The sequence below is a fragment of the Notamacropus eugenii genome, chromosome 4 (assembly GCF_028372415.1).
Source record: "Notamacropus eugenii isolate mMacEug1 chromosome 4, mMacEug1.pri_v2, whole genome shotgun sequence".
Lineage (NCBI taxonomy): Eukaryota > Metazoa > Chordata > Mammalia > Diprotodontia > Macropodidae > Notamacropus > Notamacropus eugenii.
Window position 1 is genome coordinate 60688872 of NC_092875.1, and position 22742 is coordinate 60711613.

General features: G+C 53.9%; 2 protein-coding genes across 2 annotated transcripts in view; one reads left to right on the plus strand and one right to left on the minus strand.

The window, feature by feature from the left end:
- Positions 1-549: 549 nt before the first annotated feature.
- Positions 550-14950, minus strand: NR2F6 (nuclear receptor subfamily 2 group F member 6). Its single transcript, XM_072601309.1, has 4 exons — positions 14539-14950; positions 6097-6191; positions 1982-2518; positions 550-1591 (listed from the first exon to the last, which is right to left on the minus strand). Exons 1-4 carry the CDS (start codon positions 14811-14813, stop codon positions 1317-1319), a joined length of 1182 nt encoding a protein of 393 aa, XP_072457410.1. The 5' UTR covers positions 14814-14950; the 3' UTR covers positions 550-1316.
- Positions 14951-15732: 782 nt separating this feature from the next.
- Positions 15733-22742, plus strand: part of LOC140502224 (uncharacterized) — a 45961-nt gene continuing 38951 nt past the window's right edge. The window contains exons 1-2 of the mRNA XM_072606524.1: positions 15733-16147; positions 16369-22690. Of these exons, the coding sequence (XP_072462625.1) occupies positions 15733-16147; positions 16369-17144 (1191 nt within the window). The 3' untranslated portion in view covers positions 17145-22690. The remainder of the gene's footprint in view (positions 16148-16368; positions 22691-22742) is intronic.

Here is a 22742-nt window from a genome sequence, read left to right on the forward strand (position 1 = left end):
AGAGCTTGGTCACATGACTGTCTTCCCACACCATGGTTTTCATGAAGAGAAGAGGGAGGGAGAGCGATCAAGCAATAGGAGAGAGAGGTGATAAGAAGGATAGTACAAAAGTACTCTCTTGAGTGGGGAAAGGCAAGGAGGAGGTTAACTCATCGAGAGTCAGTCACTAGGCTACAGCTGTCCCCAGGACTTCTGCCATTGGCTCAAGCACAGCAGGTAGGGTGGCCTGCGTTTGGGTCCCAGTCTGAAAAGGGCAGGGACAACCATCCACACTTAGCAGATAAAATGTAGGCCCTGACTACAAGGTCACATGAGGCAACAGGCAGGGAAAGGAAGGAGCTGAAGAAGCCAGGTCTGCTTCTTGGGAACAGGCCCTTGATCTGGGGTCCCCCAGGCCTCTCTGCTGTCCTTCCTGACAGAACACTCATTTCCACAGCTGGACAGGATCAAAAGAATCCATGTCAAAGACCAGGCAGTGACTCGACTTAGAGTGAGCCAGGCCTTGTACAGTCCTCTGCTTCCCCCACCTTACAATGAAGGAGTCACCCCTGTGGTAAGAAACATCTTTATTGGCTTTAGGTCATTCATTTTGTAGTGTCCAGCGTGGATTATATTTTTAGAGAATCAATCTAAATTATACATACTCACGTCCCCTAGGCCCCTGCCCCAGGCCAGGGGCTGCCCTCCCTTTTCTCTCCTGGATGCCCTCCATCTGACAAACAGAAGGGACTAGGAGGCTGAGGCACCCTTGCCCCCAGCGGCCAACCTGGCCTCAGCCCCCAGGGTCTGCCAGGAGAACTTGGCCTCCTGGTGCCAGCTCCATTTTCTCCACCCTTGGTAGCTCTGGGATATGACCCAGGACATGCATGTGGGGAGACAAGGAAGGGTTGAGAGGAGGTGGGCTGGGGCATCCCCATACATTGTAGGCTTCCCTCCCCCCACCAGGCTTCAAAGGCTAGCTGGTTCCTGAGCACAGATGGATGGAGGGCACTGATGGGTGAAGGAGAGGAATCTGTGCCACCAGGGTCCCAGTCTGAGAGAAGGAGGGAGGGTCTTTTTGGTTTTATGTTGTCATAAAAAAACAAAACAAAACAAAAAGACAAAGTGATCTCATTTGCCTTCTAAAAAATAACCAGTCTTAAGTGTCTATCCAGTCCCCAGGGTCGAGGAGGGTGCGTGGCCTTCTGCACTGGTCCCAACATGCGAATGGCAGGGGGCCATGTTCCCCATTTGACAGATGAGGAGCCTGAGGTACGGCCTTGGCCTGGGTCCGAGAGGGCAGCAGAGGCAAAGCAGGGCCCTGCCAGGCCGGACTCTTACTGGCCAGCGGCATAGGGCCAGTTGAAGGTGCTGCCAGACAGCAGCATGTCCCGGATGAGTGTCTCGATAGGCGTTTTGCCCACCAGGCGCATGAAGAATAGCTGAGAGATGAGGGCAGCGGGCACAGCCCTCAGGGCAGGCAGCCGGAGAAGCAGACGGCCGAATCGTTGAGGCTGCGAGGGGTACTGAGCACGCACATACTCTGTCAGGGCCACCTGTGCCTTCTCCTGCAGGCTCTCCACGTGAGCTGGGTCCGAGAGGCCACAGGCATCTGCCAGGGACATGGGGCCCGAGCCCCAGCCTGTCAGCTGCTGGCCTGAAGTCCCCCAGCCCCATGCAGACAAGTGTGTCCCAGCTCCCTGACCATCCCCCTCACCCCAAGATGAATTCTGCCACTCAGAGGCAGCAGCCTCTGGCTGCCAGGTCGGGCAGGATGGACAGAAGTGCTGCTCTCCCCCAGCCCCAAGGGAAAGGTAGAAGGTAAAGAAAGGCACAAGGGAGATCTGCAATGTGGAATTGCCAGGGGATCAAGGCATATAGACAGCAAGGGGAGAAGAGCATTTAAGGGGCCCACCCAGGGTATGGAGGGTCCTTGGATGCAGGGTCCTCCTGGGGTGGAGGAAGGACAGGGGGCAGCCCCAGGAGCCCAAAGCCAACCCACCTGGTGTGAAGAGGGCGATGGCCTTGAGACAACTGTACTCTGCAGAATCCACCTGCAGGCGGTTGAGCTTATCCACCTGCTCCTGAAAGACCCGGATCTGGTCCATGAAGGAGACCACGCGGTCAGCGGCCATGGGTGCTGCATGGAAGCCGGCTGCAGCAAGCAGTGGGGCCATGTGCAGAGGCAGGGCAGACTGGGCGGCATTGAGGACGAAGAGCTCACTCCAGCTGAGCCTCAACAGGGCCACCTGGTCGGCCACGGGCAGCTCAGGAAAGAAGGGGATGTTTCGGGCCCACTCCACAGTACTGAAGAGGAGGCGGGCGGCCAACTCACAGATGTTGTCGATGCCCATGACACTGCCCTGCTGCTGGGCATACTGGGAGCCATAGCGGGCTGCTGGATATGGCTCTGCTCGAAGCAGCTGCGAGATCAGCTCGGAGACTGGCTGCCCATTGAAGTACTCCCCACCCCCACCTCCAGCCAGGGCTGTGGGGCTGCCCCCCGAGTGCGTGTGGGGGATCCGGCCCCGCTGTACCGCTGTGGGGAGATTGGAGTAAAGGGGAGACAGGGGAATGACATCAGGACAAAAAGACAGAGGGAGGATGAAAGAAAGGCCAAAAGAGGAAGTGAGGAGAGTGGCAGGGTGGGTAGAGAGAGGGAGAGAGACAGACAGACAGACAGAGAAAGGGAGACACAGAGAGAGACAGAGAGAAAAGAGGAGAATGAGAAAGTGGAAAAGTTGAAATTGAAAGAAAATAAGAAGATAGGGGAACAAAGATGAGGTCAGATGGGGTTGAAAGGGGCAAAAGAGAAAGGGAAAAGCCAGGTAGGGTCAGATGGGGAGAAGGAAAAACAACTTCATTAGAACAAGTGCTGTAAATTTCCACTAAGTGCCCCCCTCCCCACCCACATCTAGGCTTAATGGTGAAGGCCATCTCCCCTTGGAAGATCCCTGGGACTGCATCAGTACTGGGGAGAGGAAAATTCCAGACCTGATAGCAGCCCTGCCTGCCCTTCCAGAGGGGCTGTGGGAGGAAAGCAGGGTCTGGGGAGTGGGTCAGAAGATAGGCAAGTCCACCGGGTGTGGTGAGGACCCTTCTTTCTCAGCAGGCAGACAGACAGACACACACACAGAGACAGACAGACACACACACACATACAACCACATAGTGGCACAACAACCCCAGTCCTCCCAACACACACGAAACCCCAGGGGGGAACCTGCCTCCACACCTCCTCTAGCCAGCCAGATAAACAGGCGCACATGCGCTAGCCTAACAAAAGAGAAACGGGACATGCCAGCCCACACAGCTGCAGCCCAGAGACATGAGGCCTAGCTCTCTCCTCCCCTGGAGGGGCAGTGGCAGCGCCCAGAGCCCTGGAGAGACCAGGGCAATTATCTGTCCCTGGCCAGGGACTATGGGAAGGGCTCAGAAGGAGGACAGAGAAGCAGAGAATCATCATCACTCCCAAGGAACACAGCAGACCGCTGGCTGGACAGGGAAGCCTGGGACCAGATCACTTGATAAAATGGGGGACAGGGGAAAGAACCTGGGGTGGAACAAGGGGAGGAATAGTTGTTCCCATTTCCCTCCGTGGTCCTGTGGGAATTGAGGGCAATTTATCATCATAGCTGGCTGGGTCTAGTAGAGATCACCTCATCCAAATCCCCTTCCTTTTAGGTAAGGAAACTAGCCCAGCCAGAGATAAAGGAGGAGCACACTGAGTTAAGAGGCAGATCTGAGACAAGAAGTGAGTCTCTGGTCTCCTAGTCTAGCTCCCCACCCTGCCATCAATGTCTGGTCAACATGCCTGCCCCCCCCCCAACCTTGCAGAGACATACACAGCCACCAGTGACATCCATCTGACCGGAATGGCAGCTGGGGATGGGGGTGGGGGGAGAGAGCTGAGACTGTTATAATTTCCACCCCAGACTAGTCCACCCCCTTCTAAAGAGCTCTAGAGAAAGAAGCTTCCAGGCTTCAGCAGGAAGGCCCTGGAGATCAGACAGGCACCATCGAGACACACCCCACCTGGCCCTGCCCAGGAGACTCAGGGAATTGGGGACCCACAGGAAATCAATAGGAGCTGGTTCATCTTCTGGATAGGGGGGCAGGGGAGAGAGAGTAATAGCACCCACTGCTCCACGGGATTTCTAGGATTTGGAGTTGGATCCAGAGAGCTCGCACTTCAGTGCGATGGTCTCATTGTATAGATGTGGAAACTGAAGGCCAGCAAGGGAAGAAATGAGGTCCAATGTAACAAAAACACGGAAGGTCTGAAGCCTTGAGTGAAGCCCTCCCAACCCTAGGGCTGCCCTGGCCAAAGGGCCCAGGGTCAAGGTCAAGCTTCCCCAGCCACCTCTGGCCCTGCCCCTTCCTCCTCGCCCAGAGGGCTGCAACTGGCCCCCCCCCCCAGGCTGAGGGGAAGAGGACAAGCCCAGTCTCTGGGCTTGCTCAGAGGGAAGGTTCTCTGGAAGGTGGGACTTGGGATTCAGGACTTTAGTGGAAAAAAGGGCAGATCCTGGGTCGGTGGCAGACCAAGGGCCTCTATAGGCCAGAAGAAAGGAGGGAAAGGTGTGACCTTGGAACACTAACAGTCCCTCCCAGAGGCCTCCCCCCTCCACCCAGGGGAGTTTGGAGAGCCCAGAGGTCAGGTAACTGATGAGCTGGGTGGGGACTTGTGCCCTGAGATCACATGGCCTGGCTCAGGTACAGAGGAATGGGAGGGACCGGTTGCTCCCTCTCACCCTCTGGCCTTATCCCTGCCCTCAGGAAATCTAGGTCCAGAGCAGGGTCACAGAGCTTCAACAGTAGACTTCCCACTAGAGGACTAAGACCTAGATAATCTGAATCTCACTCTGGTGGAGAGCCAGAAGCAAAGAACAGACCTGCAGCATTTAGACATCTTGACACCATCGCTTTACAAATGAGGAAACTGAGGCATGGAAAAATTAAGTGACTAGGTCAGGTCACACAGCTAGGGAAGGGTCAGAGGTAGGAGCTGAACCCAGGTGTTTAAGTCCAGCACTCTATCTGGCTCCAAAATCCAAAGGTTGCAGGGCCCTCCTAGCCCTGTAGTGCCAAGGTTCTGTTCTAGAATCCTAAGAATCTCCTGGCTCTGAAATTCCTAGCTATTATTCCAGAATTGTCTCCGTAGCCTGAGTCAGTAAGTCATGACTAGAAGGCCAGCAGCACTCCTCCAGTCTGGGAGCAGGGGGGAGGGTGAGGGGGAAGGAGGCAGAGGTGGCAGCAGCCAACATGAAGTCAGGCTAGCTAGTTAGCAGGGCACCTTGCCTTTGCAGGGCATGCTTCCTGCCTTGGGCAAACACTGGGGTGGGAGAGAGTAAGTAAAATAAAGGGCCCTTGTAAGAAAAGAAAACCAACTCTGCCCAGGCTGGAGGTGGGAAGGTCAGAGTGACCTGGGCAGGGTGACCCAGATAGGGGGAAGGGAGATAGAGAGGGAGGCTAAAGGCATGGGCAGCCTCTGGGCAGTCTTCCAGTGCTAGGGCCCTAATGATGAAGGAAAGAAATCTGAAAGCCCCTCCCCTTCTCTTTAGGGACTGCACCCTTGGGGACTAGGAAGACCATTCCCCAGGAAGGGCCCACTGATCACCGCAGTCAGACCCCTGGCCTGCAGAGCCAGACTGGCAGGCCCAGGCTGAGGGCCCCAGAGAGTAGCTGTGAGAGTCAGGGAACAGATCTGATCTGACCAGGTGATAAGATTCCTCAGCCCCTTCCTCCTCCCACAAAAACCCAAACTAAATTCTCTAAGATTGGCACCTACCTTCCCCTCCCACTGCACCCCAGACCCCATCATCGACAGTTGCCCTCTGTGCTTTCTCACTCGGCCTCAGGACTACAGAATGGGCAGGAGCCTGGATCCCAAGTCCCAGTTGCCTCTATTGTCTCACAGTGTGACCTCAGACACGTTGCTGGACAATTCTGGGCCTCCTGAGTGCCCACAAAGACCTAGCCCCTCCAACCTCCCATAGGACTCCAGGCAGGCAATAAAGCCCAGGCTTTTCAGAACGGAGCTGAGGCCACTTCCTCTCATTGAAGGGTTAGCAGGCCTGGGTGCTGCTCCCCAGGGTGAGGCTCCTACCCCAGCCTTACCTTCCTTTCTCATGCCGACCCGGAAGCACTTTTTTAAACGACAGTACTGGCACTGATTCCGATGGTGTTGATCAATCTGGCAATCTCGGTTGGACCTGTGGGGGAGGGGGAGGAGGAGATGGAGTATGTGCCAAGGTCAGTATCTAAATCAGAAATGGGAAATGTGCGGTGAAGTGGAACCCCAGAGACTACCCAGCTCAGCCCCTTATTGGTTTAACCACCCTCACCAAGCTCCTTTAGCCCTTCTGAGCCTCAGTTACTGCTGTCCCCATCTGTAAAATAAGGATAATACAACTGCATCACCTCTCTCTCCCAAAGTTGTTATGAGTGAAAACATGACCCTAGTATCAAGTTAACTCTTTTCTGCAGGTGCCTGCTGAGTGCAGGGAAGGAGCAGCTAGGATGCTACCTTGTTCCATCCCTGCCCCCATTTACCTAAGAGCCCTGGATTTTCATCTGATCTCTGCAGCTAACTCACTGTATGAGTAGGAGCAGGTCCCTCCCTAGGGCAAGGGCAGATCTGCTGGGGGGTCAAAGACCTTGGTTCAAATCCCAGTTGTCACTTTCTGTGATTTTAAGCAAAACAAGTCCCTGGGCCTCTCTGGGGCACGTTTTCCTCATCTACAAAATGAGGAGAATGGACCAGAGAAGTGTTGGCTTCTCTTGCCCCTCTAAAATCACATTATCCTGCCCCTTTCTGGGCTCCAGTTTCCTTATCTGCCAAGGTGCGTGTGAGGGGTTGGGGGGCAGAGGCAGCTGGACCGCCTGACCTCCAAAGCCCCTTTCCAGAAGCTCAGAGATTTGCCCACTGTGACCCTGGCTAGCTCCTGGGCTGCTGGGCCTATGTTCTGTGTTAGCATCTCAAGGGAACCAGAAGTAAGCCCAGCTCTGGAGGCCCAGAAAAAAAACACAAAGCTCTCACTGAATCCAGTCACACTGGTGGACTGGGCAGCCCCTATGTGAAAGGCACAAAGGAATTTTATTTTATAGATGGGGTCCCTTGATTTGAAATATGCTGGCTGTACAGACCAGGGAGCCTGCCTCACCATCTGCTGGCCCTGGGCTGCTGTTTTTGGGAAAGGGCAGAGAGGTTGGCTAAGAACCTGCTAGGCCCTACAGAGGTCCTTAATGGGTGACAGGATCCAAAGGTGTAGATGCCTCTTAATATGGTAGAAGACCTCATTCCCCCTTGCCTAGAGCAGCAGCCTGTCATCTCTTGTACCCTGAATCCTGGCTCTACTGGGGTGCGAGGGACCATGTTGGGAAAACCGGGGTCATTGTTGGGGGATGAAAACCCTCTCTGAGGTCTCAAGCAGTCCCTCCAAACAGGTCCTTTCAAGGACTTAGCCATCTGAACCTCCTTTGATCAGTCACAGGGAGCATTAGCTCAAAAACAGTAAGAGGAGAGGGAGGGGAGAACATTGGTCTTTGAACTCAGAAGAACCCAAGTTCAAGGCCTTGTTCCAACACTTAATATTAATATGACCTCAGTCACTTAACCTCTGTACCTGTTTCATCCACTTCAAAACAGAGATGCATCTGGCCTAGGATCCTCCCAGGGAGGGCATGGCTGGTGGGTGGTAGGATGGAGCTTCAAAAACCCAAAACACTCAGTTGAGCCCAATTAACATTCTGAATTCTCAGGTCTCATTCTAAGGCGTCTCTCAGTTCTGTGTTTCTAGAAGCAGCCCCCATGCTCCGTACAGTGTATCTTACTTGGTACAGGAAGTAGAAAGGCGAACAACACTGCTTCCACTGCCTGCCCTCAAATAGCTTACAAGTTAACAGGAAAAACTTTCTCTTTGCTTTGTACCCAGATGGCACAGAGATGGGCATACAGTAGATGCTTCCTAAGTGCTTGCTCGTTGACTGACTTCGGAGCATGAATGGGGAGGGTAGAAACTGCAGCAACCCTCTGGAGGCCGAGAAAAAGTGTTAGGGGTCTCTTTTGTCTTCCTCTTTTCCTTTCTACTTTGCCCAGAGCTGAAAAGGCAGAGGAGGAAAGATGAGAAAAGAGGCGAGGCACACTAGGCTGGGTCCCACTCTTAAGGCTATAAAGAGGGAGTTTTAGGACAAACCAAAGCCTGTCCTACTTCCCACAGAGGGAAAAAAGAAATGGAGCTCGTTCCCTTGAGCAGTGACCCAGGATAGAGATATAAATAGGGTGGATGGAGAATTCTGTGGCTGACAGATCCCCGACAGGGCACTGAGGAAAATGGAGGGGCACCGGAGGACACCCCCTGACGTGAAGCTCAGACACGTTGCCTGCTCTGTCTTTATCCGGGTCTTTTAAATGTGGCCTCTGCTGAAACTGCTCTTCCAAGGCCCCAGAAGACCTCCTGATCCCCAAACCTAACGAACCCCCCCTTCTTCAACCTCCCTGTATTACTCAGAGCTGCCGCTAACCCCCTCCCACCAGACAGTTTCTCCTCCAACTTCAGAGATACCCTCTTTTCCTCTTCCCATCCCAGATGAACTCACCCCCTCTTTTACCCTGGTTCTACCTCTTCCTACTCCCTAAATTCAGCAACACCCCAAGGTTCTGCCCAGGGCCCTCATCACTCCTCTTCTTACCCAATCTCTCTTGGCTGCTCATCCTTTCCCATGGTTTCAGCTACCACCTCTAGGCAGATGACACTCCATGTCTATAACTCTTGAGCTGACTAGGTGACACAGTTGATATCACATTGGAGTTGGATTCAGGAAGACCTGAGCTCAAATGTGACCCCAGACATTTCCTAGATCTGTGACCCTGGACAAGTCATTTTACCTGTCTGCCTCAGTTTTCTCATGTAAAATGAGGGCAACAGCATCTACCTCCCCTCCCCGCTGTTGTGGTGGGGATCACATAAGAGAACATTTGTAAATTGCTTTGCAAACCTTAATGGATCATATTAATGTTTCTTGTTCTAAGCTCGACACTGGAATTTCTCCCTGCTTGTGGCAATCTCCAAAGCAACTTCAAATCCAACATGTCCAAAAGCAGATTCTTATCTAGCATGTGGTAGAGCAAAGTGCACAGTGGGCCAGGTACCAGGAGAGCGGAACCCAAGGTTTGGGGAAGCCACATTCTACTTGTCTTACTACGACTCCTGGCCTGTCTCTCAATGAGTCACTTTCCTTCTCTGTAAAATGAGAAGATTGGCCCAGTTTCTAAGATCTTTCTAGGTCTGATATTCTAGGTTCTAACATGAGATATTGCCAGCTTCCATGGAACCTCAAGGGACTCTGGCCACTGCTGGGTCCCCTGGTCAATGGCTCCCTTCCCCTTGCTCCAGGACTGGCAGTGCTCCAAATCTGCAAGCAGAGGTTCTGGGTACAAATCCTACTTCAGTCGCTTATTACTGATGAGAGTCCCATACAAGTAACACTCAGATTTCAAGTCACTTCACCTGTCTGGGCCTCAGTTTCTTCAGCTGTAAAATGTGAGGATTGGATTCAATCAAGGCCTGGATTTTTTGTGCCCTGGATCCCTGTGGCAGTGAATATGGTAAAACCAATGAGACTCCTTCTCAGAATAATGTGTTTAAAGGCACAAATTAAAATGCATAGCATCACCAAGGAAACCAATTATACTGAAATAGAGTTATCAAAAAATTTTTTTTAAGTTTTAGGACCTGAGGCTAAGAACCTAATTCTAAGCCTATAGTTCTAGAACTATAGTGCCAACCCTCCCTCCCACCCACCCCCAGACCCCTGAATACCTAAGGCAAGTTCTAAGTAGGGTGGGATGAAGACTAGGATGTGGAGTCCCCTCCCAAGACATCCCTCAAGTGGTCCCAGTCTGGAAGATGGAAGGATGGGAGAGACAGAAAGAGGGGGCCACACTGCCCAAGTGACATCCCTAATGGACCCTGTTCTGACTGTACCAATTCATTGAGTAACTACTTACTCCCTTTCCCCACTCCCCTGAAAAATAAACATAAAATTTCCTGGTGCCTGGGAAAGACCAAGCAACACTCCTCAAACAGGCCATACCAAAGTCAAGGGCCACCGTGTTCTGGTTTGGGCAGGATTTGAGGTTTACTCCTGAGCCTGGTAACTCATCTACTCCCTAACCTCTGGAGTCAGGGGATCTGCCACTAATGGGGTTGTTTGGAGAGGCCTACAGCCAAGGCTGGGGGTGGGGTGGGGGTAGGGGAAAGAATCAAAGAACCACTCGTCAAAGAGAAAGGGGTTAGGGACAAGCAGGACTGGCTTCCCTGAGCCTCAGTTGTTTGATCTGGAAAACAGGAATTATTATTACCACCCTACATCTCATGGAATTATTGTGAAAGAAAAAACCCTGTAAGCCTCACACAAAGTGTGACAGAAATGTGAATGACCCTTGGAGAATGCCAAGGACTCTATAAGAATAAAGAGCAGCAGTGACTGCACATCAATAAACTTGGGAGAGGCTTGGCGGAGCTGGGCTCTGGCCCTCAAAGTTCAAGGTCAGAAAGAGAGTGAATGGGCCAAGACAAAGGAGCAGTGAGTGGGGCAAGAGGCTTGGCAAAGAAGGCGAACTAGGTCCTCCAGCTCATTGCAGGAGGCCAGAGCTGCCCTGAAAACACAGACTCTGAAGCAGGCAGACCCCACAGCCACAACCTGGAGGCATGGGACACAAAAGGAGACAAGAGGATCCTAAACCAATATAGGCTTACAGAAGAGAAAGGCCCAGAAAGGTCCAGGCTGTGGGAAAAATCTTGGCCCATCGTTCAACTTCTCCTCCACCCTCAATCTTGTTTCTCCTTCTCCTGGGGATTAGAGAAGGGAAAGAAAAATTCTCTTGGTCACATCCTTCACTGATTTAGTGATCCCTTGTCTAGGGTCCTGGGGGTAGGAGCCAAAACTAAGACCTCATACTTACAAATAATAGTAATAATTATTCAACAGTTGATGACTTTGATCCCAGGAATAAATTACTACAACTTTTAACCAAGAAGAACCTTCTTGTTAAGAAAACCAGGAGACTGGATGTCAGAGATGGGAAGGCTCAAAGAACATGGAATGTCAGAGCTGGGAAGATCTTAGAACATGGAATGCCAGGGCTAGGAGGGCCCATTAGAAATCATCTATTTGAACTCCTCACTTTAGGGACAGAGAAACTGAGGCTTAAAAAGGGTGACTTGTTTCTAGGTCATACGATGATTCAGCCAGGAAATGAATGAGAAAAGGATAAGATGTCGCATTGTGCCACTTAGCACCTGTGAGTCCTTTGCTTCTAATATCCCATTTCCCACACTTTAAAATAGAGAGGCAGGGCCCATCTCACCCACTGCCCCTGTGGGCCTCACCGAGGCTGAGTGACTTGTCCAAGGTCACCCAGCAGCAGCTCCCTTCAAGGACAAGGTCAGTAGCATGGAAAGGTTCCAGCTGAGAAGCCGCCTTGGTCCATTTCACGGCCCAAACAACACTGGACAGGGAAAGTCCCAGTCCTTTTGTCTGTGGAAGGAATGGCCCAAGGGCACTCACAGGGACAGGAATAGGCCAGGCCTCCAGCTGGGTGAATTGGGGGAGGGGACAGGGGACAATCATTAATGTCAGTTTAACACCTGGGCTCCTGACCAATGGTTAGTGCTTCAGGCTAATGAGACCAAGGTCACTATTTTGAGGCCTTCGCCTGGCCCAATTAATATGTGGCTGCTAGAATTGCATTTCCTCTACCTCAGATCTGAGAAGCTGTCCAGACACTGGTAGGGACCGATTCCTACCCTCCCTTTTAATGGTGAACCTGAAAGGGGGCTGGGACGGGCTTAAAATTCCCTCCATCCATCAGTCCAGCTCTTCAGTTTAAGGCAGTTATCAATGACCCTGAGAAACCCCCTTGATTTTTCAAATGCATGTCCAGCACCAAGCCTAGACTGCCTGGGCAGCAGCAAAAAAGAAAGAAAGAGGATGGTGTTCGGGGCACCCTACTCACCTCCTAATTAGCAGGCCTACATCAAGCTGAGCCAGCCTGCCCCTCCTTGCCAACAAATGTGGGTTGGTTGGAGGCGGCTGCCAGAAAACAGGTGGTAAGGACAATTAAGTGCAGCTAGAAATGGTTTATTTCCCCTTTTGGGGAAGGGAGGGCAGGGCAGGCATGGGAGAAGGATTAGCCAGCTACAAACGCAGCAGACCCCTCCCCTCCTTTCCCCAACAAAGTGTCCCTAGAGGGACAGAGGAGGCCTTGGCTAGCGAAGGGCTGGGTGGGCCCAGATGGGCTAGGGCCTCAGAGGGCTCAGGCCCAGGTCTGAATGGGAGTATCCCTATGCCTGGAGCCCTACCGTAAGTGCCTGAGGAGGAGGCATCAGGGAAGTGGCTGGGGGTAGGGACAGAGTCTGGCCCAGCCTCCATTTATATTAGGCTACCACAGCTTCCAGGCTGGGAGGGAGAAAGGGCAGAGTGTTCAGGTTCCTTCTTCAGGTGATTTTATAGCACCCCTGGGATGGGCCTGCTTAGCTCCAACCTCATGCTTCCTCATCCAGCTTCCCCAACATTTGGCCAGAAAGCAAGAAAAAGCCCCTCCAGCTTCTCTCTGATGGGGAGGAGAGCTTAAACATTTTAAACCACACACACACACATACATCCCCCCAAAAAAAACAACACCCACCAAACCAAAACACAACAACCACTCCTCTCAAACATCAACAACAACCGAGCAGCTCAAGACATGTTAACTAGGCAGCTGGCCAAGTGTGGAGCACCGGCCCTGGAGCTCACAAAAGAGAGGGCTTTTCTATGATTTCCTGCCCCTAGGCCAAGACATCAGCCTTGGTCATAGGCAGCAGCCTGGCAGGATGGAGGGGGGGGGGGGCCTCTGGAGAGCAGGAATCTGGCATACAACCACACCCACCCACACCCTCCCCTGCTTAGACACCTCAGGGTCCCCCAGTGGATCCCCTGATCCCTTAAGGGCAGAGACTAAGTCTTGTTTCACCTCTCTGGCTGGAATATAGAGAGATGGCCTAGAATTCAAGAAGGTCTGGCTGCATGACCCTGTGTGAATCACCAAACCTCTCCAAGCCCCCAGACCATTCATCAAAGCCAAAAGCTACAGACAGCTGCTTACAGCTCACATTAGTAGAGGACATTTCTTCACTGGGAGTTTCATGACATAGTTCTGGACCTCACCTCCCCCCCCTACAAAAGGAGAAAATCTCCCCCATTAAAGAAGATGTATTTACTGGTAGTATTAATACCTTAGATTGCAGATTTATGGTCATTTTGGATCAAATTTTTTGCCCCAATTTGGGTTGTGGGGCTGTTGTTTTTTTTATGGGAGGGGCTGGGGGAGAGGGGGAAGGAAAAGCTCAGGCTGGGTAACCTGAGGAAAGGCAGAACCCCAATTCTCCCTAACTAGTCTAGCTCTCCCACTTCCAGGCCCCCAAAACAACTCAGAGCACCCCGCTCCCCCTGAAGAGGCTATAGAGTTTGGAAAAAGAGGTTTTACCCCAGGAGCCTGCCCTGGGGACCAGCCTGGGAGAAGATAATGACCAGAAGGTTCTAAGCTCTAACCCTGAAACAAATCCTAAATTCTAAATGCCACGTGGGGCCATTCTAAATACTCTGCTTTACAAAAAAAGAAAAAGGGTTGGGGGAGGAAGGGGGAAGAGATGAGAAACAGGAGGGCAGAGGTCCCTAAGTCAGTGCCTGGGGAGGCAGAGGAGAGGGGTTATGGCCTCCCTGCCCAGCCAGTCTTCAATCACTGCCTCCCCCAGACGGCTCTCCCAGACCACACTGGCCCTGGGAAGGGAAGGCCTGCTTCCCCAGTCCAGGCCAGAGGTCACCGACTCTCAGACTCCACTCCCCTCGACCCCCACCCCACTCTCATGCCAGGTTTCAAGGGCCGTGGAGGGTAGAAGAAGGTTAAATGAGGGCAGAGGGAACAGCAAGAGAAGGGGAGGGGAGATTCAAAGATGAAAGGTCGAGGGGAAGAAGGGGGTTAAAGGGGAAGTATATGTAGAGTTGGTGATAATGCCCTACATTAAGATGGCATTTTATGGTTCACAAAAAAATCCATCGATCCTCCCTATCATCACAGCAAGTTTATGAGGCAGCTAAGGCATTATCTCCATTTCCAGGATGAGGAAACTGAGGCTCGGTGAGGAATGACTTGGCCAAGGGCATTCAGCTACCGAGACCAGATTTTCCCAAGGTGATAGGCTGCGGCTGCAGGGTCAGCAGGGTCACCCAGGGCCTGGGCAAGCCCAAAGGAGGGGGAAGTCTGAGCTTTCTAGGTTTCATATGACAAGAGCTAGAGATCTAGTCCAGGTCTTTCATTTTACAGATGGGGATATAAATGACAGGCCCCGACAGGGTAAGCGCCTGGGCCAAGATCGGTCAGGGAGCATGCGGTGCAAGAGCTGGAATTTGAACTCAGGGCTCTGAGGAACTGTACACACACGGCCCCCAGGCTCAGCCCCGGGGCTGCGGATGCGCCTCTGCCTTCACCTCGCTCCTCTCCCCACCCTCCCATACCTGCAGGTGTAGCTGAGGTTCCGGCGGATGCTCCGCTTAAAGAAACTCTTACAGCCCTCACAGGTGAAGACGCCGTAATGTTTGCCGCTGGACTTGTCCCCGCAGACCACGCAGTCCACCTGAAGCCCGGGCTTGTCTTCGTCGCCCGGCTCCGGGTCACTGCCGCCGCCCTGGGGCGAGGCCGAGTCCTCTTCCGACGTGCGGGGGTAGCCGCCCTTCTCCACTCCGTTCGTGTCCCCGTTGGGGCCGCCCCAGCCGCCAGTCACCATAGCCATTCTCCCCTCCAGGGAGGGGAGAGGGCAGTCCTGGGTGCGAGGGTGCGGGGAGGCGGGGAGGCGGGGAGCTAGCAAGCGGCGAGAGCCCGGCGCTGGGAGGCGCCCCCGAAGAGCATCAGGCTGCGCCCCCGAAACAGCCGCCGCTCCCCGGGCGCGGAGCGGGGCGGGGCGGGGCCGGCCGGGGCGCTGGGGGCCCCGCAGCGGGCCCGGAGACAAGCAAAGTTTGGCAACAACTTTCCGCGGATCCCGGCCGAAGGCAGAACTGGTCGGGCCGGTTCCCTAGCCGGCAAAGGATCCCGGAGGAAAGGGGGGGGTGGCGAGGGGCGGCGGCGGCACCACGTTCCCAAGCGACGGGGCCCGGGCTGGGGCCCGGGCTAACAGTGCGGGCCGCCCGGCCCCCGGCCCAGCGGCCCCGCGACGGCGGCCAGGGCGGGTCGGCCCCGGGACATCGCGCCAGCGGCAGAAGCAGCAGGGGCGGCAAGCAGCAGCAGGGGCAGCTGCGGGGGCACCTCCCCGCGGGCAGTCCCCAGGGCCGAGCCGCCGCCCGCACCTTCCCCCAAGCCCTCCTCCTCTTCTTCCTCCCCGCGCCGGGCAAACTTCGGGGCTCAGCCCCCGCTCGCGCTGCTCCGGAGGCTCGGGCTGCTCCCTTCTGGCCCACGCAGGCCTCTCCGCCTTCCTCCCAGCTCCTCCTCCTCCACCTCCTCCTCCTCCTCCTCCCTGCGCCGGGGAAACTTCGGGGCCTGGCCTCGGGCGGGCCGTCCGTCTCCTCCCTCCTCCTCTCTCCTTCCTCCTCCTCCTCCTCCTCCTGCTGCCGCCGCTGCCGCCGCCGCTCCGGCTCTCGGGGAGCCTCGGCCCCGGGTGCTCTCCCAGCCTCTCCTCTCCGCGCCGGGGGCAAACTTAGCGGGGCTGGGCCTCCGCGATGCCTCCGCCTCCTCCGGCTGCCCAAGCTCGGCGACCAGGAAAGTTTGGCTGCAACTTGAGGCGCCGCAAGTTCCCGAGCCCCGGCGGGCGGGCGGGCGCCCCTCCTCCTCCGCCTGCCTCCGCCTCCGCCTCCGCCGGGCTCCGGCCCCGCAAGGGAGGGGCGGCCGAGAGCGGCGCTCGGCGGCCTGGGTCCGGCCTCCGCAAGGCCGGCCGCGCCGCGGCAGCTAGGGCGGCCCTCGCCTCCGCCCCCGGGGCCCGGGGGTCCGCCCTGGGCTGCAGCCGCCGCCCCCGGGCACCGAGGGTCCGCCCTGGGCTGCAGCCGCCGCCCCCGGGCACCGAGGGTCTGCCCTGGGCTGCTGTTAAGGCTGCTCCTGCCGCCGCCGCTGCTCCTCGGAGCTCTCGCGCTGCGGCCGGTTTGACACACAACGTTCCATTCGGAAGAGGAGGGGGGCGGGGGGGAGAGGAGAGAGCGAGAAGGACGGTTGCCCGGGCGACGGCCGCCCTTATAAGGACATGGGTGTCAGAGAGCGCGCGCCCGGCCCGGGCACGAGTGGGGGGGAGAAGGAGGAAGAAGAGAGGAGGAGGAGGAGGTAGAGAGAGAGAGAGAGAGAGAGGGAGGGAGGGAGGGAGTGAGGGAGGGAGGAGGAATGTGCCTGCTCAGGCCTGACCCTCCCCCCAGGGCGCGAGCGGCTGCAAAGCCTTAACCCCTTCGCCACTGCACTGCAGCCCCTGCGCTTGCCCCCCCTCCACCCTCAGTCTCCCGATGCCCGGGTCGTCCCTCCTCTCCACTGCCCGGATCCACAGCCGCTACTTGGCCGCTCTCTTAACCCCGAGGATGAGCGGAGACGGGATGCTGCAGCATTTCCTGGGGACGACGTGGCACCACTGGGGGCCCAGGACATCGACCTCCCCCATCCTCCGCTAGCTCCAAGCCGTCCAGGAGAAACCCAAGTCCCGAGGCTGCGCTCGCAGCCCGGGCCGCTCTCCCCCAAGTTCCGCAGAATCTCCCTCACCCCACCCCCTCCCTCCTACGAGGGGATGGGGGGAGAGGACCTGGCCGGAGCACGCAGGCGCTGCACTGAGCTGCAAAACGCCTTCTCCCCCCTCCAGGGCCCCGGCACCGCTCGGGGACTCAGCCCCACATACGGCTTACAGAGCACGCCCCCCACCTCCGCCTCCCCACCATGTGCAGTGACCCGAGTGGCCCCTTCCCTCATGGCCCCGCAGAACCCTGGGTTCTGCAGGGCAAGAGGCCAGACCAAAGAGCAGACCGGTTCCCTCCCCTCCGCCCTGCCTTGGCCTCCTCGGTGCCTGCCTGGACAAGGAAGGGGGCCAAAGTTGAGCTCTGCCTTTACCCCCCTTCTCCCCACTTTATTTTCTTTGCTAAAGCAGGAGGGAAGGCTGGCCTAGGTCAATAGAAAAAGGGAATTACAGATGCCCCAGGCCCTCCTTGAAAGTCCGACCCTGATGGAAATGGAGATTTGAGATTTGTCCTTAATTCTCTCCAGAATCAATTTCACGTCCCAAATTGGAGTGGAGGGGGGACTGGGGGTTCCAATAGCCATCACCTGTCATCTTTTCATATGATCCCAAGCCCTCTAGAGCTCTGGAAGATCCACTTTGGGTTTATCCTGCCTTCCTTCATTTTAACTCTATTCTTATCAGGTAATACACCCCCACCCCTTTTCTGTTATCATCCTCATACTTTCTACTCAAAGGGAACTGGAAGTGTTGGGTTCTTGAAATGTGAAAGTTTGCTTGAAGTTGTAATTGAGAGACCTGGGTTCTCCTAGTCCTGTGTCTATTACCAAAAACTACCCTTACAACCTTGGGCAACTCATTTCCCATCCCTGGGTCTCAAGTTTCCTCAACAGTAAAATGAGGGGGTCAGACTAGATCAGGTGTTTTTAACCTGGAGTCCATAGATTTGGTTTTCTCAAATATTTTGGTAATTGTATTTAGGGGGGCATGGGGGTAATTTTACATATTTTATTCATTTAAAAACATTATTCTGAGAAGGGGCCATAGGCTTCATCAGATTGCCAAAAGGAATCCATGACACACAAAAAAAGATTACCTCTAAGGCCCCCTTGGTTCTAAAGAGCTTGCCTACTTCCCACATTCTCCATCCTATGGACTCTCCCAAGCACTGACATTCTGTGTTCCTATATTTCTCTACCCCCAAGCTCTGATATTCTATATAGTGATATCCTTGTTCTGGCATTCTATATTCCTCCCAGGCCCAGTATTCTATGTTCTAAGGCATATCCCAGGTCTGTCTTAAGGGCCTTCAAAGTTTTGATATTCTGCTTTGACCCCAAGCCATGGTATCTCCAAGAGAGGACCCCATAAGACCATCCATAAAATGGAAGTTGAAGTGGGTCCATTGAAATAGGGGCCCAAGAGTAGTGGGACTAAACCAGAGAGGAAAGAGAAGGTGCTGGGGGAGGGACTAGCCTAGTCAGAGGGGGGCCTGGATGAAAGGTTTCCTTGGGTTAATAAGTGCTGGAGCTCCTTTTGGGATTCAGATGGGTGAGCCTGGCCATTAGGCCTGCCAGCCTACTGGGCTCTGTCTCTCTGGCAGTCCTGCCCTGCTGGCCTGGGTTAGAGTGCTTATATTAAAGATTAACTAGGGAATCAAACTTCAAATGGACCAGAGTTGAAGATGGGGAAGGGAGGAAAGGAGGGCCTTGTCAGTGTTAATAATTTGATCTTTCACCTACACCCCTATTTACCTCAAGTTTGCCTGGAAATGCCTTTCTCTTTATCAGAGGGAGAGGAAAGAGAGTAGGATCATGAAATCATTGGAACAGGAAGGAACTGTAGAGGCTTTCTAACCCGGGTCCCCCCCCATTTGCAAATGGAGAAACTGAGACCCAAATTCTCCAGGTTCACACAGGCAGGAGGTGACAGGTGGGATTCAAACCTCAGTCCCCTGGCTCCAAATTCTGTGCTCTTTCCCAGGATGCCTCTCCTTGGTCACTGACAGGAAGTGGTTAGCAAAATGATAAACCTGCCTCCACTTCCAGCCTTTCATGTCCTACTCCTCACTCTCCTGTCCCTTCAGATCACATTGGCAAAGCAGCCCTTTCCCCTTTTCCTCCTTCCCACTGGGGACTGTTCTTAATAGTGATTCTAACAGTTTATTTCTGTAGCTCCATAAGGGCTTTCCTGCACACAACTCTATGATGAGATAATGTGAGTTTCTTTATCCCCAGGAATAAACAAGTTTATAAAAGTAAGGTGACTTGTCCAGGGTCATACAGCTGGATGATCTCACCCAGCTGACCAGGCAAAAGAAGAGCACCAGCCTTCTGGAAGTGCAGGCCTTAGCCTCCCACTACATGACCTCCTTGGCTTGGCTAGGGGGGCTATTGTGGCCTAAGTCACTTCTGACCTCTCCAGAGATTGGGTTTTTACTGCCCACAAATCACTGAGCCTGAGCAGAAGGGACTTAGGTGAGCTATAAGCAAAGACTTTCTCTCCAAAAGGGGCTCCTAAACTGGCAGGAAGGGGCCTGATGAATCTTCCTGTAAGCCAGTGTGACCTTATACCTTGTGTTCAGGGAAGTACAGGAGAGAAATCTCCAGTCTGCCAACTGAGGGGAGGGCAGAAACTACATGCCACCTCTTTCCAATTCCTTAACTATCTCTCCTGACAACCCAAGTTGGAAGGAAGTGTACAAAGTCAGACATCGGGACTGTGGCTTTGGCTCTCAGGAAAGAACCCCTGGGCTCTGCATGGCCAAACTGGGGGCAGAAAGAGGATCCACAGGAGACAGGATCTACTAGTCAATCAACAAGCATTTATTAAGTGGCTTCTGCCTGTCAGGCAAAAAGGGAAAATGAAATGAACTCCTCTACCAGAGGGAAAAGGGATGGAGACTCAGAAAAAGTGGGAAAGGCAAGGCAACTGGTTGTGGTGGAGCTTGATAGATTTTCAGTCCGGAGATCTGGGTGCTGATTCCAGGGCTGCAATGTACAGTTGTGTACCCTTGGGCTAGTCACCTCTCTGAGCCTCAGTTTCCCCATCTGTAAAATGGGGATGGCAATACTTTGAATTCACAGGGTTATGGTGAGGAAAGTCTTCTGCCAACCTGAAAAATAAGTTGTCATTCATAGAACCACAAGTTAAAGTGCTCCTAGGGACTGATTTCTGTGCTGAGGGTGGAGAAGTTGGGAGTTGGAGGGTTAGGGTTAGGTTTAGGGGCTCAGTGAAGTGGCACAGCAGTGCATTTCCCGGAGAATCTAAGTTCCCTGAGGTCAAGGAATGTTTCTTCTAGTTGTAAATGTTGTTTTTCCTTTGTAGTCCCAGGGCTTGGCCCAGTGCCATTTCTTGGGCTGGTCTCTTAATGTGTGTTTGTTGAACTGAAAAAACTGGGACCTGGAGCCAGGTGGTCCCCAGGGGGGAAAGAAGAGGACCTAAGTGAAAGCATGTGGGCCCCCCCTGAAGGGACACTCTGTACATCATAAGGTGGTCCTGGGAGTTCTGGAGTACTGCCCACCATATTCAATGTGCCACACCCCATGTAGCCTAAAGCACCTAAGGTCAGTGCCTCTCATTCTCCCTCACTGCTCCCCCCCAACACACATTCAATACACCCCTTCCCTCTCTCCCAAAGGCTACCCAAGGATGAGAGGATTCAGTTTCAGCCTGAGCAGAGCTGAAGAATGGGGAATGTCTCTGATCTGTGTGTGTGTCCAGTTAGCCTAAGCTCCATCAGTACCTGGGGGAGAGTGAGCAGGGAAGTGTGGTCAGGATCTCCCCTCCCTTATCCTCTGCCTAGTTCTGAGTGACCTGTTCAGGTGTAGGTTGAAACAAAATGGCCTCTAAAGTCCCTGCCAACTCTGTTAATGTCGAATCATCCCCCATCCCAAATGCCTAAGAATTCCCTCAGAATCACCATTACTACCAAATCCCTCTTCTATAGTATCCCCCAAAATCATATTCCCCATTCTCTCCCCCAGAGTTCCCAATACACACCCCTCTTCGAGTCCTTCAAAGGGCACAGAACTTGCTGGAATCAGGAGTTTGAGGGGAAGGGACAGGACCATGTGGGCTTGTTTGGCACTTCTGGCTTAGGCCAGATCTCTCATTTCCACAAAAGGCCTTCCCACTCACCCACCTTCAATCTCATGCTGTGAAGTAACCTCCCCCTCCCCAGCCCCTCTGCTGGTACTGTGTTCTCTGTCCCTTGATTGTCCACTTCCTGAGAGGAATCAAACTCCTAAAGACAAGAGGGAAATTAAGAAGTGAGTTGATGAGTGATGGGAAATGGAGTTCAGGGAGGGCTCAGTGAGGGGGTAGGAACTCTGTGGGGAGTTGAGGATCAGGAAGAGAATGGAGGACCAGTGACTTAGATAAGATGGTATGGGGGCTTCATTCAAGGATGGAGGATCTCCTCTCAGTGAGGGGACTGGAGTTCACTGAAGGTTTGGGAGCTCAGTGAGGGGTGGGGGCCCGGTGGACGTGATGAGGTCTCAAGGATAAGGGTTCAGAGATGATATAGGGAGCTTTCATAAGGGTTTGGGGGCTCATGGAGTGGGTCCTACCAGGGGCTTCTACCCAGGCTGTCCTTATCCTGACCTAGGATAAGGAAAGGCTGTGGGCAAAATATGGAGTAGAGTGGGGGGAGAGAAAACCAGGTCCCAGAAGGGGCCTGTTTAACCAGAATCTGTGGCTGAGGGCCAGATTCTGGTCATTCTTCAATCGGGAGGGGACTTCACCCCCCAACCCCCACCTCACCACATTCCTGCTGGCCTGGGGGAGGGGAACGGAGGGCAAGGAGTGTCTCAGGGCCTCCCTCCCCATCCTGGGCCTCTTCCCAGCCTGACCAATGGCCCCGCCTGCACTTCAGGCTCCCCACTAGGCACCAACGACTTCTGGGCCCTGGGAAGGAGAAGGGGGGGGACTTGAGTTAACATTTGACCTTGTGGGCTAGGCAGTACGGCTCCCGGGGGCTGGGGGCGGGGAGGAGGCTGGGACAAAGGCGCCTGCCAGACCCATCTGGCTGTTTTAGGGCCCAGGCCTGTGAGAACTGCCAACCAGACCTTTCTCATTCCCTCAGCCCAGGGGGGAAGGGAAGTGACCCACACTCTAGCCCCACCCCCTTGGGACCCATGAGCCCACAGACTCAGTATCAGAGCTGAAAGGTCCCTTTGAAAATTATATCAGGACTGGGAGAGACCTTAGAATACAGAATATCAGAGCTGGGAGGCACTTTTGAAAATAGGATCAGTACTAGGAGGGCCCTTAGAACACAGAACGCCACAGCTACAAAGAGATCTTTTAATTTTACACATGGCCAAACTGAGACCCAGAGGAAGGAAGTGACTTGCCTAAGGTCTTATAGCTAGTTAGTACCAAAGCTGGAATAATGCCCAATCCAAAGCTCTCTACCCACAGTACCATCTCTTTCTTATAATCGCCCTCCACACAGTTATACATGCACACCCAGAACCAGTAGGAGTGGCTCTGGAGGGCCAGGGACTGTGTCCCACTGGGCCTAGAGAAGTCAGGTCACACACCTGACCAGACACCCAGGAGCTAGGGGGAGATGGCAGTTAGGAGGATTTTCAGACACACCCCCAGCCCCCCTTTTCTACTTACATTCCCAAAACTGAGAAAGGCTCAGCTGGTGTGGCTTGTGTCAAAAAGAAAGGTCCATTGTGAGGAAATGATTCCCACCCCCATTGACTCTAAAGTAAAGAAAAGGCAGTTCCCTCTTGGGTCCTCTGTACTTGACCTTGGTACAAATGATCTACCTTGTCTTCAGTCTTAGTACTATCCTAGGACCTAAGCTCTCTACTGCTAGAAAGAATAATTCTTTTCCAGGTCAGAGAGCCCTCCTACCAACCCTACAGACACCTACCTTTTTTCTCTTCCCTTTTTCTCTTCTTCAGGGGGCTGCTTAACAAAGTATTGACCTTTCCAACCCCCAGGGACCTTAAGTTGAGGTAAGATGTCTACTTGACAGAGATACTTGTAAACATTTCTACCCAGATACAA

What these genes read in the sequence shown, in the direction of transcription:
- NR2F6 (XM_072601309.1), bottom strand. Translation starts at nt 14,813, where the DNA reads ATGGCTATGGTGACTGGCGGCTGGGGCGGCCCCAACGGGGACACGAAC. An exon ending in AACCTCAGCTACACCTGCAG is followed by an intron (nt 6,192 to 14,538) that starts GTATGGGAGGGT and finishes CCTCCCCCACAG; the next exon opens with GTCCAACCGAGATTGCCAGA. An exon ending in CATCGCCCTCTTCACACCAG is followed by an intron (nt 1,592 to 1,981) that starts GTGGGTTGGCTT and finishes TGTCCCTGGCAG; the next exon opens with ATGCCTGTGGCCTCTCGGAC.